Source organism: Topomyia yanbarensis, chromosome 2 (genome assembly GCF_030247195.1).
Source record: "Topomyia yanbarensis strain Yona2022 chromosome 2, ASM3024719v1, whole genome shotgun sequence".
In the NCBI taxonomy this organism is placed as follows: Eukaryota; Metazoa; Arthropoda; class Insecta; order Diptera; family Culicidae; genus Topomyia; species Topomyia yanbarensis.
Window position 1 is genome coordinate 43,536,209 of NC_080671.1, and position 15,276 is coordinate 43,551,484.

The window sequence follows — 15,276 nt, forward strand, 5'->3', positions numbered from 1 at the left end:
TTTTAGTCACAGATGAATTCCGATGAGAACAGTCAGACCTTGCTGAAAAAAGTTAAAATTATTCCATCCCAATATAGTTTAGTCGATCCTTCTGAAACGAGGACTAGCGAGACATATTGGAAGCGATTACCACAAGAAGCTTTCACAAGGAATTGAAGTTGAAGGTTTCCAGGCGATTATGACTGAAGTGAGCGTGATGACTACTGCTGTTAACCATATTTTGATGTTCATAGTATCTACTGAGGAGTATTTGCTTAGTAGATCAAACTCGTGAATATTCCGAACTTTTCAGACAAGCCGAAGCCTATTTTAAGAGCTGTTCATAACGTATTTTCGCTGATTTCAGTTTAGAATATCAACGAAACCAATCGCCTTGAATTCACCAAATTATACGCGAGAGAAACATTAGTATTCTCTAATAGTTTCCAACAAAGTCAGAAACATTGATCGCATCCTTTTACCGTGTCTTATTGACTGCTCAAATTCAGTTCATTCTATTACAAATGAACAACAACGAGTTCATCTTCAGGTACACTTCAGTCACGCTTGCCATGAAACCACCAACCTGCTGAGGAGATTTCTTTGGGATGGTCGTATGTATCATGGCGACAGTTACGAGATACAACTGTAAAAAGCTTATTTTTCGATACATAGTTGTTTGTTATACCAGATAAATGGTGCTTGAGAGAGTGCAGCAGAAGTTTTCGTTAGAGGAATTTGACGAGAAAACTTAACGTATTCTTTACCCGCTGATCTGTTCTCCGAAATTTTGCGCCACAGGCTCGGTCGTGGGGGCCGGGAATCTATAGAGAAATAAGGCATATAATTTCATAATAATTTAAAAAAAATCAGATGTGGGATAAGAGTTAGCAAAATCAGTAGCGATTCAATTAGAAAAAATAAACGGTGGGGTCAATAAAAGCAAAAAGCATGTTTGTACTCTTTGTGTTTAGATACGCAGCAGTTGGTGCGGTTTTTAAGCTGCGAATTTCGCGTGCTGCGGTAATGGGAGTGCATGGATTTTCGGAGATATATTACCTTAAATCTGTATATTCGAAAAATACCACGAAATTAAATTTAACGTAAACGAACATTTTGTTTGCAAATATTAACTTTATTTCTGACCCTTTGTTATTTACAAAATGAATACGTACCACTCTTGGGAAATCCGAAATTATTACGTATTTGGGAAGATTGAGTTAGAGTTATCGAAGAGTTTATTTACACGATTAATAATTGGTGGGCGATCAAGCTGAAATTCATTAGGAATTAAATTGTCCTATCGTAGAACGCCAACCTATTATCCATGAAACGAAAACGCATATTTACAAGAAGCCGGTACAGAGGGATGGGTAAATTTTCTGGATTGAAAGCGAACAACACCGAGAAAGGAATCAATTCTATTATAATTACACTCATGATGCGAAAGTGGCGAACGGGATCTTGCCGAGCGAATTGAATCCCGAAAACCGGCTTCCCCGACAGGACCCCAGAAGCTACGAGCACGAGAACGTTTTCTGGCCGCTCCCGTGGCAGTCATATCATCATACCGGGTGGTATCGTCGTCAACGAAGAGAGAAACCAGAAAACTGGATCGCCTGCGACTGGGATCAACGGTCAGTTCTTCCGGTGCAATCGATGTGCCCATGCTGGACTGACGACGGTGCTGGTGGCGTAGGGTTGGGCGGGGCGAACGCGGTGATCGTGGTGTCGGAGCCTGATCTACACTATCCTGGAAAGGGAGCTTTGATTGCCTGTTAGATTAATCCGAGAATTTGAATGAATGGATTACTTCTCCTGGAGCTAGATTATTTGAAAGGCGACGCTGCCTTGGGCTAACTGTTAGTTCATTGGGGCTAGGCCAGGACACTACGTTTAAACTAGATTGTCGGCGATGTTGACGAGTTTGCATTGCGGTTTTATTTGGGGGCAATAAAGTGTTTGTAGTTTGAATTACTAAAGCCGGTTGTTCCTTCTGAAAGCAAAAAGTTTATTATTCATACACATATTTATTGCTCCACCTGCTACCTCGCACGGTGGAGGTGAAAATACTGGAAACGTATCATCTGGACTGCAAACCCTTGCTAATAACTCGTTCGGTGATTCGAAAGACATGCGTTGTGGATCCAAATAAGCGTCCAGTGAAACAGTCATCAGTGCAGAGCTGGGTGATGGTGCCTAAAATGAAATTCGTGTATATTTACGAAGCTAAAAGTACGAGCTCTAACGAGCACAAACCTGTGTATGATAGGATCCCCTACCAACGGTCAGTCCTCCATTATCAGAGGGAATATCCGGAATTCCCTCGCCTTCGATTATCATTGAACCTCCAGCGATTTCATCCTCGATTGGTGTATGGTAGCCTGCATATGACGACAAACTATGAGTGCGTGCCATACGCTCACCATCTTGTTCTGACCAAAATCGATCAACGGAAAAGAAAATGGAACAGAAATCTCTCTCGTTAGTGACATTTGAGATGCTCGAAACCAAGTTCGTACTACTCTAGCGGAAGTGTTATACTACCACGTGTCGTGCTATCCACTATAGGTCACTATGGCTCTAAGGTGGGAGGGGTTCTACGAGTTATATTTAACGTCAATTCAAGCATACTCAACTCAAAACACGATTCGATCCTGTACTTACGTCCCAGTAACAGAAAAATACTTACTCATTTGCTTATCTCTCCCAAAACGAAGAACGAAAATTATAATTTTTTTTACCCGGTTCTCACTTTAACTGATTTTCGCGGAAATCAACAGAAACTCGGCACAAATATCTAGATAATCTGTACATGTCAAGAAGATGCAGTTATTACCTTTGGCGTGGGTGGTCGGATCATGCACTGGCTCCAGTATCTTCTGCTGTGTAGCTTTGATACGATCCATCTTCATTTTGATCTTTTGCAGAATTTGACTCTCGCGTTCAATTTCTAGCTTGACATCTTTGATTCGAAGCTCCTCAATTAACTCCGCTCCTCTGCAAAAAATCATCAATCATAAGCATTGTACCAGAGGTCTAGTCATTTAGCTTAATGATATTTGGGTCGCTGATTTTCTTTATTCTTGAACATAGCAACCGGGGGAAAATTCGTCTCTATTATAAAGTCATTTTGTGTAAGGTCATTTAGCATAATAGATATTTGACATAATGGTTATTTGGCATAATTGTCTTTATCTTCAGAAAAACTCATTCTGCATAATACTCATATTACATCATTGCACATATTTTCTTGATGGAAATCTTCATATGTTCGCGACAGAAAACCATGCAATAACTCTGTACAGTTAAATCGATTGAGTTGAGTTGAAGTATGGTACTGGAGAAAGATCTGCATTACTGAGAGATGTCCAGCGTGTGATTAGAGTCATTCTCCGTTTGTAAGAATGAGGAAGTTTCCGCGTTCCTGTCAGGTGTCATGCATAAATGACGTAGCATTTTGGGGGGTAGGGGGGTATACCAAATTTATGGCGAAGTTCGACGAGGGGAAGGGTAGGGTCAGAAGCTGTGCGACGTAGCATTAAGTTATTTTTTTTGCGGGCTCATAGATTAGAGAAAACAATTGAATGTTCCTCCATTCCTAAGAAAAATAAATTTAAATTCACACAAGTTACTTTTCAAGCGGTTTTTCATGAGGTAAATTTTTCGATTTGGGCAATTGCTAGCAAAAAACGAAAAGATTTTGAATGCGAATTTAACTTGCTACATTAGTTAGCTAATCTTTCTAACCAGTAGACTTAGTTTCTATCCGAATTAAATTTTCTTTTCGCTTTCTGAATCAGCCATACAACATTTAGTAATTTAGTTGAACGTATGCTTCTTAGAATCATTGGCAACTGCAGGATTGTGAACTGAGAGGACTTCTCTTCATGCTCCATGATATGCAAAATTCAAAACAAAACTATCAACATTATATTTCAATATTAATTCTTCAAAAAGGCTAATGAGATTTTTGTAAACAAACGCTCATTATTCCGCTGCCAAGTTGAATTTCATAAAAAATACAATTGAATCAACATCTTTACCCTTGGTAAAATCAATTTCAAATGTTTTCTGTGTTGAAAATATAACAAATTAAGAGAAATTAGCAAAACAAAAGTTTGTTTGCAAATCTTATTAGCTCTATTCAAAAGTTGATATGGATTTGTCATGAAATGGGCTTATTTGTACACAATTTGCTGTTAAAATGGAAATGTTGATAAAAGCTGTCTAAAATTTTGTAGGAGCATATATTTAAAGGAATTGTTAAAATATTTAATAGCTTTCATTCCCGGCCGTGTTGAAAGGGGAGGGGGGTAGAAATGCTACGTTATTTACAAGAGGGAGGTTAGAATTTTGTGACAAAATGCTGCGAGGGGGAGGGAGGGGTCCAAAATGGCTGAAAAAGCTACGTCATTTGTGTACGGCCCCTCATACCACAAGTCCAGATAAAATCTTTGATTGACGAATTCGTTCAATAGATTTTGCCGTTTCAACACGAGTTGCATTAAACCTGCCATAACTTCTAATAATTGTGTGTTGGTTGTTTTGGTAGAACCTAGTGCAATTCTATTGCAGTTTCATTGCATGCGATCCAATTGAATTAACTCCTTTTCTGGTGCCATCAAATATTGTTACGTAATCGATTATTGAGCGTACATATGATTTGTATATAGCTAGTAAGGCCCCAGAAACTTTTTTTTAATTCGTTTATTTTACACGGCTCAATGCGTTAGCTTAGAGGAGCCATGGGTCTTTTATATATTTACAAGAAGTAAAAAATAAAAATAACATTAAATTTTATTTTGAATCTGTAAGATCCCGTGCGCAACTTGCTATTGCGAGCGGAGATCTTTTTTTCGCGTCGGAAAGATGTTCCTTCTTTTGCCAACTTCGGGGTTATCCATGTCTGTCTCGTTGTTGTTTCCGTCCGTATTACCATTTTGATTACTGCAATGATACTCGCGATCAGATGTTCTTCCTGGCTTCTTGCCCTTGCGGGTCACGAATGTGAACACTCCATCCTTGGTGGTAGCTTCTTCACTGGTGGTATTAGTTTTTAAGTTTGAAGCTTTTGCAATTGTCATTATTTCCTTAACCGCAGCCACACATTTTGCAACCGTTTGTGGTCCAGGTAAAGATATTGAAGCCTGTGTGTTGACATATCTTTCTGAAGATGAGCTTTCCTCGGCTGTTTCTGGGCAGGGTTGTCCGTAATGTGCCGTTTGTTCACAGAACTGGCACGTATTAGTTTTTCCTTGATATGTACAAATAGTTCGCTGTGTAATGGTATCACCCCCTTTTCTGTTGTACTGAAGGGTAAGGTAGGAGGGAATGGGTTGGTCTACCCGCATTCTCACCACAAAGACACCATTTGAAATACTTGGGAAGCAGTTTCTCGTACGCTTCGCGACTCATTGCAATAAAAAGCTCTCAATCAATTATGAGTGAAATTTGTTAGACAGCTCATTTTAAGATTTGACTAAAGTGTGTTATCTTCATCAAGTGTTGATACGCAGAATCTTCGGATGGGCGGTCTTTGGTTTCGCGATCACTACATCTATATGTATTTCCCGAATCTGCATTCTCTCCACTACCAACGAAGATTTATGAAGAGATTTACGCGCAAATCGATGGAAAAGTTCATCGCTGGATGAAAAAGTACATCGTGCGTATTCCTCGGATCGAGCATCATGAAATCTATTTGGGGACGCCACGGCTATCTCAGATTGCCGGTGACATGAGAAGGTTTGACGAGTCTGTAGATGACGAGAAGACACAGCCTTGTACGACTGGTCCAGAAAGACCGCATCAGATATTGTCCGCAGCACTTTACTCTCGAAGACTTCGAATGCTCTTCTATCTGTCTCCGTCAACGTCCACGCTTTGCGGCCATAAAAAGCGACAGGGATGATCAATGTCTTGAATAAGGCGAATTTTGTTGACGTTTGCAGGTTACGGGACCAAAGCTGGTTACGTATACCGTAAAAAGGCCCTGTTGGTAACCGCAATACGCCTTTTTACCTCACGGGAAACATTTTTATTGCAAACCACTGGTGTACGAAGATAAACGAATTCTTCGACCATATCATACACGTCACCATCAAGTACCTCGGAACCAAAACAAATAGACCTGCCTCTTTTTTTAGCTGTGACCTTGTACTTTGTCTTGACTGTGTTAATGACTAAGCCTATCCTCGATGTCTCCCTCTTGAAAGGCACGACGGCCTCTTCCACTACACGCCAGCTATCTTGATAGCTCCTTCAAAAGCAACATTGAACAGCGAATTTGAAAAGGCATCGCCTTGCTTCAGTCCATCTAAGGTCACAAATGCGGTTGAGATCTCATCTGCAATCCGAATACTTGATCTTTAACCATCCAATGTCGCACATATCAGTCTAATCAGTTTCGCAGGAAAACCATGTTCTGGCATAATCTGCCACAGCTCATTTCTGAGTCGTACGCCACCTTGAAATCAATTAACTGATGGTGGGTCCGCAAGTTGTACTCCCGCGAATTTGCCTAGCATCATCCGCAGGCTGAACATCTAATTTGTCGTTGATCAGCCCTCACAAAAACCAGCCTGGTATTCGCCGACAAAAAACTCCTCAAGCGGTCTCAGTCTGCTAAAAAGGATACGCAACAGTATTTTGTACGCCGAGCTCAGGAAAAATATCCCCCTGTAATTAGCGCACTCCAGTATGTGCCCTTTCTTTTAGATGGGGCAAGTGAGTCCATCCAGCTAACTAGCAGGCAATTCTTCTTCCGCCCATATTCTTAGAATAATGCGGTGGATTATTTTGTACAGCCGCTCACTACCGTGTTTGAGAAGTTCAACCGGGATCTCGTCCTTTCCAGAGGCTTTACCGGTTTTCAGCTCCCGTATAGCGTTCTTAACCTCGTCTAGTGTTGGTGGATCCACAACTTGTCCGTAATTTTTAATACCAATCCTGTTCCTAGATACACTTTCACTTGCGCCATTCGGACCCATAGTACAGCGAAATCTAATTCTCTCTTGTTTATCACGTCCAGGTCATCATCGCTGAAGCTGTCTTGGTGCCCGCGATAAGATGTTCTTCCCTGATTCTTGTACTTACGGTTGACCACTGTAAATCCGTCGTCATTGTTATTACCTTTCTTGCTGATGTTGCTTACAGTTGATTTTGGTATGTTAGATGGTTTTTTGAGGTTGTCATTATCATCCGAACAGCTGAAACAAATTTGGCCACCGGTTGTGGTTCAGGCATTGGTATTGAAAACTCTGTCTAGGGTTGGTTTGCTGTAGATGAGTTGGCAATCGGTATAGATGCATTCTCCTCTGCATCTTCAGCGCAAGGTTGTCCATGATGTCCATGAGTTCCATGAGTTAAAAATATTCAAATTCATTGAGTGAAAATTGACCATATTCATCCGCATTCATTCTCAATATTCAGTGACGCAGCTGAAAACGTCAAACGAAGAAACCGCCCATTCATCCATGCAGATTTTCATTCGTCTCCGATTATTACACAAAGCGACTGTGCAGTAGAGTGGGACATGGTTATATGAAAAAAATAAAATTTCGCTCCGAGTAACTTTTTGGGTTCCATTTAGCTCCCAGAACAACTCTGCAAATTTTTAGTTCGATCGGTGAAACTATATTTTTGCGCCCACGGTTTAAAGTTTATATGGGATTTCGTATGGGGAAAACGTCTTTTGCAAATTAATTCTTCCATGAGTCGCCCGTTACCTTCTAAAAATAAATAGATGTCTGATTTTTATAGGAAATTTGTCAAAGAAACAAAGTCTAGAAGGCCACGAAACGATCTAAAGCTTGTGGAAAAAGTTATTAAGCAAAAACCGATTGATGCCGTGAAGATTGATGAAAATTTCACTTTTCATAGCATCACTGCTGCTGACGGTCGAATTATATACAAAATCTTTAACTTTCTCTTATTATGTACAAAAGAAGCCTCAATTTATCCCTCAAAACTCTTGCGAAGTGGCCAAACCGTATAGATAAATGATTTAGACACATTAAGAGAAGATCAACACAAAATTGCATATAATTGGACAACCAACAACAGTGGTGCTAGAAAAAATGAATATTTTATCAATCGTCAGAGCATCAATTGGTTTCAGCTTAATAACTTTTTTCTCAAGCGTCAGATCGTTTCATAGTTTTCGAGACTTTGTTTCTTTGTTAAATTTCCTACAAAAGCCACATAACGGTTTATTTTTAGGAAGCAATGGGCGACTCCTGGAGGAATTATTTTGTGAAAGTTAATTTTCCCATATAAAATCCCATGTAAACTTTAAACAGTGGGCGCGAAAATATAGTTTCAGGGATCAAGCTAAGAATTTGCACAGATGTTCTAGGACCCAAATGGTACCCAAAAAGTTGCTCGGAGCTGGAATCTATTTTTTGTCCCACCCTACTGTGCAGCAACGAATCAAACGCATCAAAGTAGGCCCTGGCACAATGTAAGCAATGATGATTGTTGTTTCGTATGCTTTACCGGCATTTGAAAAAAATTTCCTAGATAATTAGTGAAATGAATATATTGTACGATATTCAACTGAATGAATAACATGGATATTTGAATGAATATTTTTTCTATTCACCACGAATCGCATCAGGTTCATTTTCAGTCGTCAAAAGAGAGCTTCGATTATTTTTAACTCTGGTACTTGTACGTAGGAGTTTGACCCTCATGGGTGCATAGCGTAATCTGTTTAATTGTAGTTCCGTGAGTTTTGAGTTTTATTGTCAAGTAGGAGGGGACAGGTTCTTCGACCCGCGTCCTCACTACGCTACGCCATTAAGAGTACCCAGAAAGAAGCTTTTCCAAGTATCAGGTGTAACGGATTCTACTTCCCCGTATTGCGACATGCATTTTGCAATTGGCTCAAGAGCGGTACGAAGTGAACACGGGAATCTTAATTCCAAAGTTGTTACTTTCAACTACGTGTTTTAAGTTGTTCTGTAAAACGAAATGCTCGGCTTGTGCTAACGTATTGAATGATATTAATACTGTATTGCAAAGATGATGATACTGAATGTACTTGATTCGATTGTAGGTCTGACTGCGGTAGAGATAGAAAGTAGACTGAATCCAACCGAGAAGATGTTCCGGTAAGTATTCCTGCATCTGGATTATCAGCTGTTTCAATGAAATTCTCCGCTGTACAGACCCAGATGAACCTTGCCGACTTTCTTCAGTGCTTGTACAGTTCAGTTTTTAACGGAACTGAAAAATTGAACTTCATAAGCACTGAAGTAGGACGAAACAAAACTTGTTCAATTTAGTTACACCTGGTGGAATCAAAAAGAAAACTTTCTTTTCATTTGTTTTTAATTTTTTCAGCTTTCCACAAAAATTCTCCAGAAATAACAAAACTATTAGATAAAAAGTCAAATGTTCGATATTCCGAATATCCGTTATACTAGGTATTTATTATGCCAAATGGCCTTGCACCAAAGAACCTTATACCCAATTTCTTTATCCCTAATGTCCCATTTTTAACACAGCCCGACAGACAAGCGTAAATCTTACCTGGAAGCCAGAATTGTACTAGCCTTCGTCTCGTTGATAATGTGACAGAAGTAGTGACTAGCGAATATTCGTCTTTGCAGCAAAAGAAAAGCAAAACAGACTCCGTCCCAGAACAGGCCGGAATCATCGTAAGGCACGTTGCATCGATCGGTATCCTGATTCAGGTCAGTCGGACTTTCCGCCGGTCGTTCTCCTTGAGAGGATAGGCACGATATTCCGAATAATTGCACCAGCCAACAGTTATTCGTCGTAAGTTCCGTCAGGCATAGGCATCCTACCATCTGAAGCAGTGTTTTCGTAGTTATCACAAACACGTTGTAACCAATGAGCATGTTCCAACTGAAGGAAGAAAAAAGTAGGCCGTCAATGTTAAGATTTAATTAGTTATTAGCTACACTCACCTTTTCAAAATCGTTCTGATCGGCCGAAGGTAGAAATCCGTACCCTGCCATAGGAAGGTAAACGATCCTATCAGATACCCTATCGAGAACAATGTAACTCGACTGGACCCAGTTAGAAACACAATCGCCAACGTAAACCAGAAAAACACCAGAAACGCTCCTCGTTTCACCACGTCCAACCAGTTTCTCACTTTGGCAATAAAATCCGGCGTTGGATTCGTGAATGGAACCGTACCCAGCGAGTCGATATCGTCCAGCACCGACTTGTTGCTGCCACCGCCGAAATCGTTCGGGCAGGAAGAATAGCGAGCTTCGATACGAAACACTAGCGTTTGTCGACAGAGGAACATCAGTAGCAAAAAATCGGCTACCATTTTCGACGCCTGCGCCCGGAATTCTTCGGTATTCTCCGGTAGCATTGCCCATATCCGGAAGTGATCCAAAAATTCAATATCCCACGGATAATCAACACACAGCACCGGAGGAAGCCCTATGAAGATAACATACTGCAACGGTATCAGGACGACTATAAACCAGGTGATGACTTGCCACACCTTTCGCAGACTTTCGCGTGTCATGTGAAACATTATGCAAACCCAAACAGCGTAGAAACAGGAGAAGATATCCATCCTGGAGGCGATTACTACTATCAATGAAACGAGCGAGATTTCCACTCCGAATTTGTAGAATCCATAATTGAACAAGAATTTCAGCATTTGTGGAATGTCCTTGTCGGCATCCATTCTTGTCACGTTCGGGAACATTAAATGAGGAGTTCGTGGCGATCGCCCAAGTCGTATCCGACGGATAGTTTGGCGTAGCACAACAACAGCGTGGATCGTTACCACGATGATATAAATCAGATATGGTCGCACTAAATCCAACAGACTACTGATTGCACTCGTTTTCTGGAAACCAATCCATTTCGCATTGTTCATTTCCATGTGCGTTATAGTTAAATTTATGTTTGAACAATTACTTATATAATTGTTTTCGTTGATGTAGTCTACTTGATACATCATGGTTGTGATCAGAAAAATGGACGAAATTAACGACATTATCCGGGTGATCATAACAAGCGAACTGGTGTGTGATTTAACCGCAAACACCGTCATAAAAATGTATAATAAATGCAGAAAGCTAACCGTCTTGACACTCAGTGAGAACGCAACGATCAATATGATCTTCAATAGGTGAATTTCGGAAAATAACCACACTATTTCGGCGACTTCCGATAGCCGACTGATCAGTTTTTGAGCGAATCCTCTGATTTCGTGTTTAGAAAGTTTCCGGAAGCGGAGATCCTCTAGTATTTCCGACGTAGTATCTAAGTTATCTTTCTTCGACGGTTTTGTATTTTCGTTGTCTTCCTCCGGATCTTTCTCTATCGGTGGAGCATCAGTCATGCTGCTGTGCTTTTTCCGCCTCGCGAACGTTCCGTAGGCGGAACTGGTTTCCGAAATCAGAGGAACGTCACTTTCTTGGCTGAAAATTTTGAGAATTGAAATACATTCATCTTTATCTGCTTGAGAATTACTTTAACTTACACGATGGGAATTTCTGAAATTTCCAGAAACTTTCTATGGCAATAATGAAGTTGGATGACGGTGATGATGACTATCATGGTTGGGTTGACCAGATGAAGGAAGAGTTGTTTGGTCTCGTACAATTCTAGGCCGATATCTTTTTGCCTGTCGAAAGGAGAAATAATACCTTTTGAACATAAATTCCTAGTGGAAATGACTAAAAACATACAACGTATCCGATATCTTGAGGTATTCAGTCCAGTAAAGTGGGAACTTATCAAATTGGTAGGTGTATACTAGCACTAGGATGGACATGGAATATACGATGACCGTCAGCCAAAATGTGTACATCATTTTGCGCCAGATTTTGAAAGAAAACTGAAAAAGGGTATATTATTTTAAACCTCAAAACTGGTGCAATTAAACTTATCGCATAAAGTACCTGGAATGTGAGCACAAATATCAAAAACAAAGCCATATAAATTATTCGGAATCCGGTCATACGGTTCCCTGTCATACCGGATAGGAAGAGCGTTATTGCGACAACCCAAATCCAAAATTTGATCAAGAACGAATTGATCAATGTCCCGGCACGTGTTATGAAAGCAGAAGATTTCTTGTCTGGCAGTCGCTTAGCTTCGGCTCTGGAGGCTGCCGTTGTCGCAGCACCTACCGTCACCTGCAGCGGAGCAGCCAAGTCAGCGATTGCCGAAGTTCGCCGTTCCATTTGCCTTTCCTGGATCATCTGCCGCAGTGAGATCCAGAACATAGTGGTGAACAGTGATTTTATCATTAGTGGTAGACATGGATAGTCACGATACTTCAGTAGCCCAATCTGAGCAAGATTAATGCCGGTTATCTGTTGGGAAAAGGTAAAACTTTACACTAGACTATCGTAAATAGTTTGAAAAATACTGACATTGACGGTGGACGGCAGCTCGTCATCGGTGAGCTTCATTCCGTACAGATACTGAGCCAGCAGCAAAAGTTCGGCGTAGATGACTAGGAAGGGACTAGAGTTCAGCATGTTCTTCCGCTGATTTGGCATAATCCAGATTAAATTGGCCCAAATGAGCAGGACAAAGGTCAACCAACTGTGATACATTATACTCCACGTCTGAGTTGGGAGAAAAAGATTGCACAATTTTAATTTCAGATATTTTTATAGGAAAGCTAGGTATCTTCAAACTTACCATCATGATCACATTGGTGAAAATGTAACTGTTCTTGTAAATAAAGCTGGCCACGTTCCCGGTGGCAATCATAATCTGCTCAAAAAAGCTCGTTGAATCGTCTTCTTCTGAAAAATGTTTACGGCCTTTGGTTAGATTAGAAGATTATAAGGATTATGTTTAAAAAAAAACAATCAATACAAAGTCACACACATACGCACGACAGGATATTGCGGCATTCGGTTGATTATGCAAATAACAATACATGTATCGTATTCAGTCAGGCGTTCAGAGTTTTAGATCACGATAATGATGCAAATATTTACAAAATGACGAGGCAGATGAGCAGTGTTGGTATTAATCGGTTTTGTGTTTTGTGAGCCACACCGAATGAAAAGAAAAAAATTAACAATGTTTTAGCTATATATGTACATCCATTGTTAAATTTAACACTAAATACACTTACCAATCGTATGCATAGCTATGCTATCATTGGGAATTGAGTTCTGCGCATCGGACGTGGAAGCATCTCGTACCCTTCGTGTTCCACCACGCATCAGCTGTAAATATCCGTTGAAGGGAACAACACAATTAGAATCATAATCGCTAGTTATGAAACGCGACAATCAATAGGGAAACCTGTACCCGTCGTATGAAGCAATCAAAGGACAAACATATTGAAGAAAGCCAATGATACTAAGATAAAGAATCTCGTTAATCATATAAGGTTCACGAATGTTAAAGAACTTGTCAAACACAAAATGCCACAGCTTCACAGAACAGAAATTTATAAGTACATGTAAAAGCATAAAAAACAATTGATACGTACAGGTGTTCGCTCGTCCGGAGCTTCGGACGGTGCCGGTTGAGTAGACGATGGAACGACCACTAATACTCGCCTAGATTTGTCCGCCTGCTGATAGAAACGCCCCGTGGGTAATTCGTGCTAATAAATCACATCGAAGTGTGGCGAGAGTTTGTTTTGAATATCATTCATTGTACGTTCCGTCGCAGTTGCAGCAGTTGGTGGATATTGCCGGCATTCATGAGGTGATGACGATGATAGTGATGATGATGATGATCATGATTGGCAATTATGATGAATCGTTGGTTTGGGAATTTCATTTAATCACAATGGTGAAATTTTCGTGGGTGCGACGTGGATGATGTTTCGTGAGAACAAAAGAATAAAAGCGCACACATGAATTAACAAAACGAATTCCAAAAGCGATAGAATAGATTTTGTTTTTGAAGACATAGAAATAAAAGAAGAAAAAACAAATATAAGATGTTCGTAAATTTGGAAAATTGAAATTTTATGTTAGAAAACACACGAAATTAGTATTTTAACAAAAACTACAATGACTAATATGAAACTATATGCATATGAGAGAGTCTACAAATTTTAGCTAAGCAGGTCAGTTTTCAGTGTTCTTAGTAGATAGATTAATAGATATTATAATCTGTTCGCTCTAAACTGAGAGTTTGTTATTGTTTTTTGAGATGTCTTTAGCATATTCATTTTCAGGTAAACTTTTACCACTTTGCATCAATAAATATAAGAAACTCTTCAGTTAGGTTGATTTCTAGCGTACACCAAGAGAACAATCCAAAATGTGCTAAAATATTGGATTCAAGTTAGACTTTTCGAGTTACACAACTTTGGAAAAGACTTCACAAAAACTTTGCAATATTTTATATGAGATAAAATAATAATTAACAAGATGTAATAGACTCGAATAAGGGGCCGTACACAAATGACGGCGATTTTTGACCCCTCCCTCCCCCCTCGTAGCATTTGGTCACAAAATTCTAACCTCCCCCTCGTAAATAACGTAGCATTTACCTACCCCCTCCCCCTCGTCTCATGCAAAGCGCCCGGGTGATGAAAAAAAATTACATGTTTTTCAATTATTTTAAATACATGTCTTTTCAAAATGTTTGACGACTTTTATCAACATTTTCATTATAACAGCAAATTGCGTGCAAAATAGTTTCATGACAAATATAGTGTTAATAGTTTTGTTTTGAATTTTATATGTCAAGGGGAGCATGAAGACAAGTTCTCTCAGTTCACAATCGTGCAGCTGCCAATGATTCTAAGAACCATACGTTTATCTAAATTATTAAATTTTGTTTGGTTGAATTCGAAGTGAAAATTTAATTCAGCTTCCTAACTAAGTTTATTAGTTAGCAACATTAGCTTAGTAGCAAGTTAAATCCGCATACAAAATCTTTTCGTTTTTTTGCGAAGTTGTAATTTCGCAAACCGTAAAATTTACCTCGTAATTTACCGAATCGTAAAATTTACCTAAAGTAACTTGTTTGAATTTAAATTTATTTCTCTTGGGAATCGAGGATCATTAAATTCTTTTCTCAAACAATGGGTTTTTAACTTAATGCTACGTCGCACAACTTCTAACCCTCTCCTCCCCCTTGTCACACTTCGTCACAAATTTGGTATACCCTCCCTACCCCCCAAAATGCTACGTCATTTATGCATGGCCCCTAATGAAAACTTTATTTAGATGCTATTATGTAGCCTGTCGACTATTCCAGAATACAGTCAGATTTTTACCGCGCCAAAAAACGCATTGATTGGAAAATCCGCATAAAAAATTCGTTCATTGGAAAGTCCGCGTAAAAACCAGCGTTAATTAA

General features: G+C 39.7%; 1 protein-coding gene across 2 annotated transcripts in view; it reads right to left on the reverse strand.

Moving 5' to 3' along the window:
* The window catches only part of LOC131683690 (piezo-type mechanosensitive ion channel component-like), a 135,325-nt gene that overhangs the window by 32,793 nt on the left and 87,256 nt on the right, over nucleotides 1–15,276 (reverse strand). Inside the window, exons 8-22 of one of the 2 annotated variants that reach the window (XM_058965903.1) lie at nucleotides 13,445–13,528; nucleotides 13,082–13,175; nucleotides 12,637–12,761; nucleotides 12,363–12,560; nucleotides 11,886–12,302; nucleotides 11,673–11,821; nucleotides 11,465–11,608; nucleotides 9,918–11,402; nucleotides 9,517–9,855; nucleotides 2,819–2,979; nucleotides 2,239–2,414; nucleotides 2,029–2,178; nucleotides 1,793–1,975; nucleotides 1,414–1,732; nucleotides 747–803 (exon numbers count right to left, since the gene is read on the reverse strand). In XM_058965903.1, coding sequence (XP_058821886.1) covers nucleotides 747–803; nucleotides 1,414–1,732; nucleotides 1,793–1,975; nucleotides 2,029–2,178; nucleotides 2,239–2,414; nucleotides 2,819–2,979; nucleotides 9,517–9,855; nucleotides 9,918–11,402; nucleotides 11,465–11,608; nucleotides 11,673–11,821; nucleotides 11,886–12,302; nucleotides 12,363–12,560; nucleotides 12,637–12,761; nucleotides 13,082–13,175; nucleotides 13,445–13,528 — 4,081 coding nt within the window. Of the gene's footprint in view, nucleotides 1–746; nucleotides 804–1,413; nucleotides 1,745–1,792; nucleotides 1,976–2,028; nucleotides 2,179–2,238; nucleotides 2,415–2,818; nucleotides 2,980–9,516; nucleotides 9,856–9,917; nucleotides 11,403–11,464; nucleotides 11,609–11,672; nucleotides 11,822–11,885; nucleotides 12,303–12,362; nucleotides 12,561–12,636; nucleotides 12,762–13,081; nucleotides 13,176–13,444; nucleotides 13,529–15,276 lie in introns of both variants that reach the window. The other variant, XM_058965902.1, reaches the window with a different exon arrangement.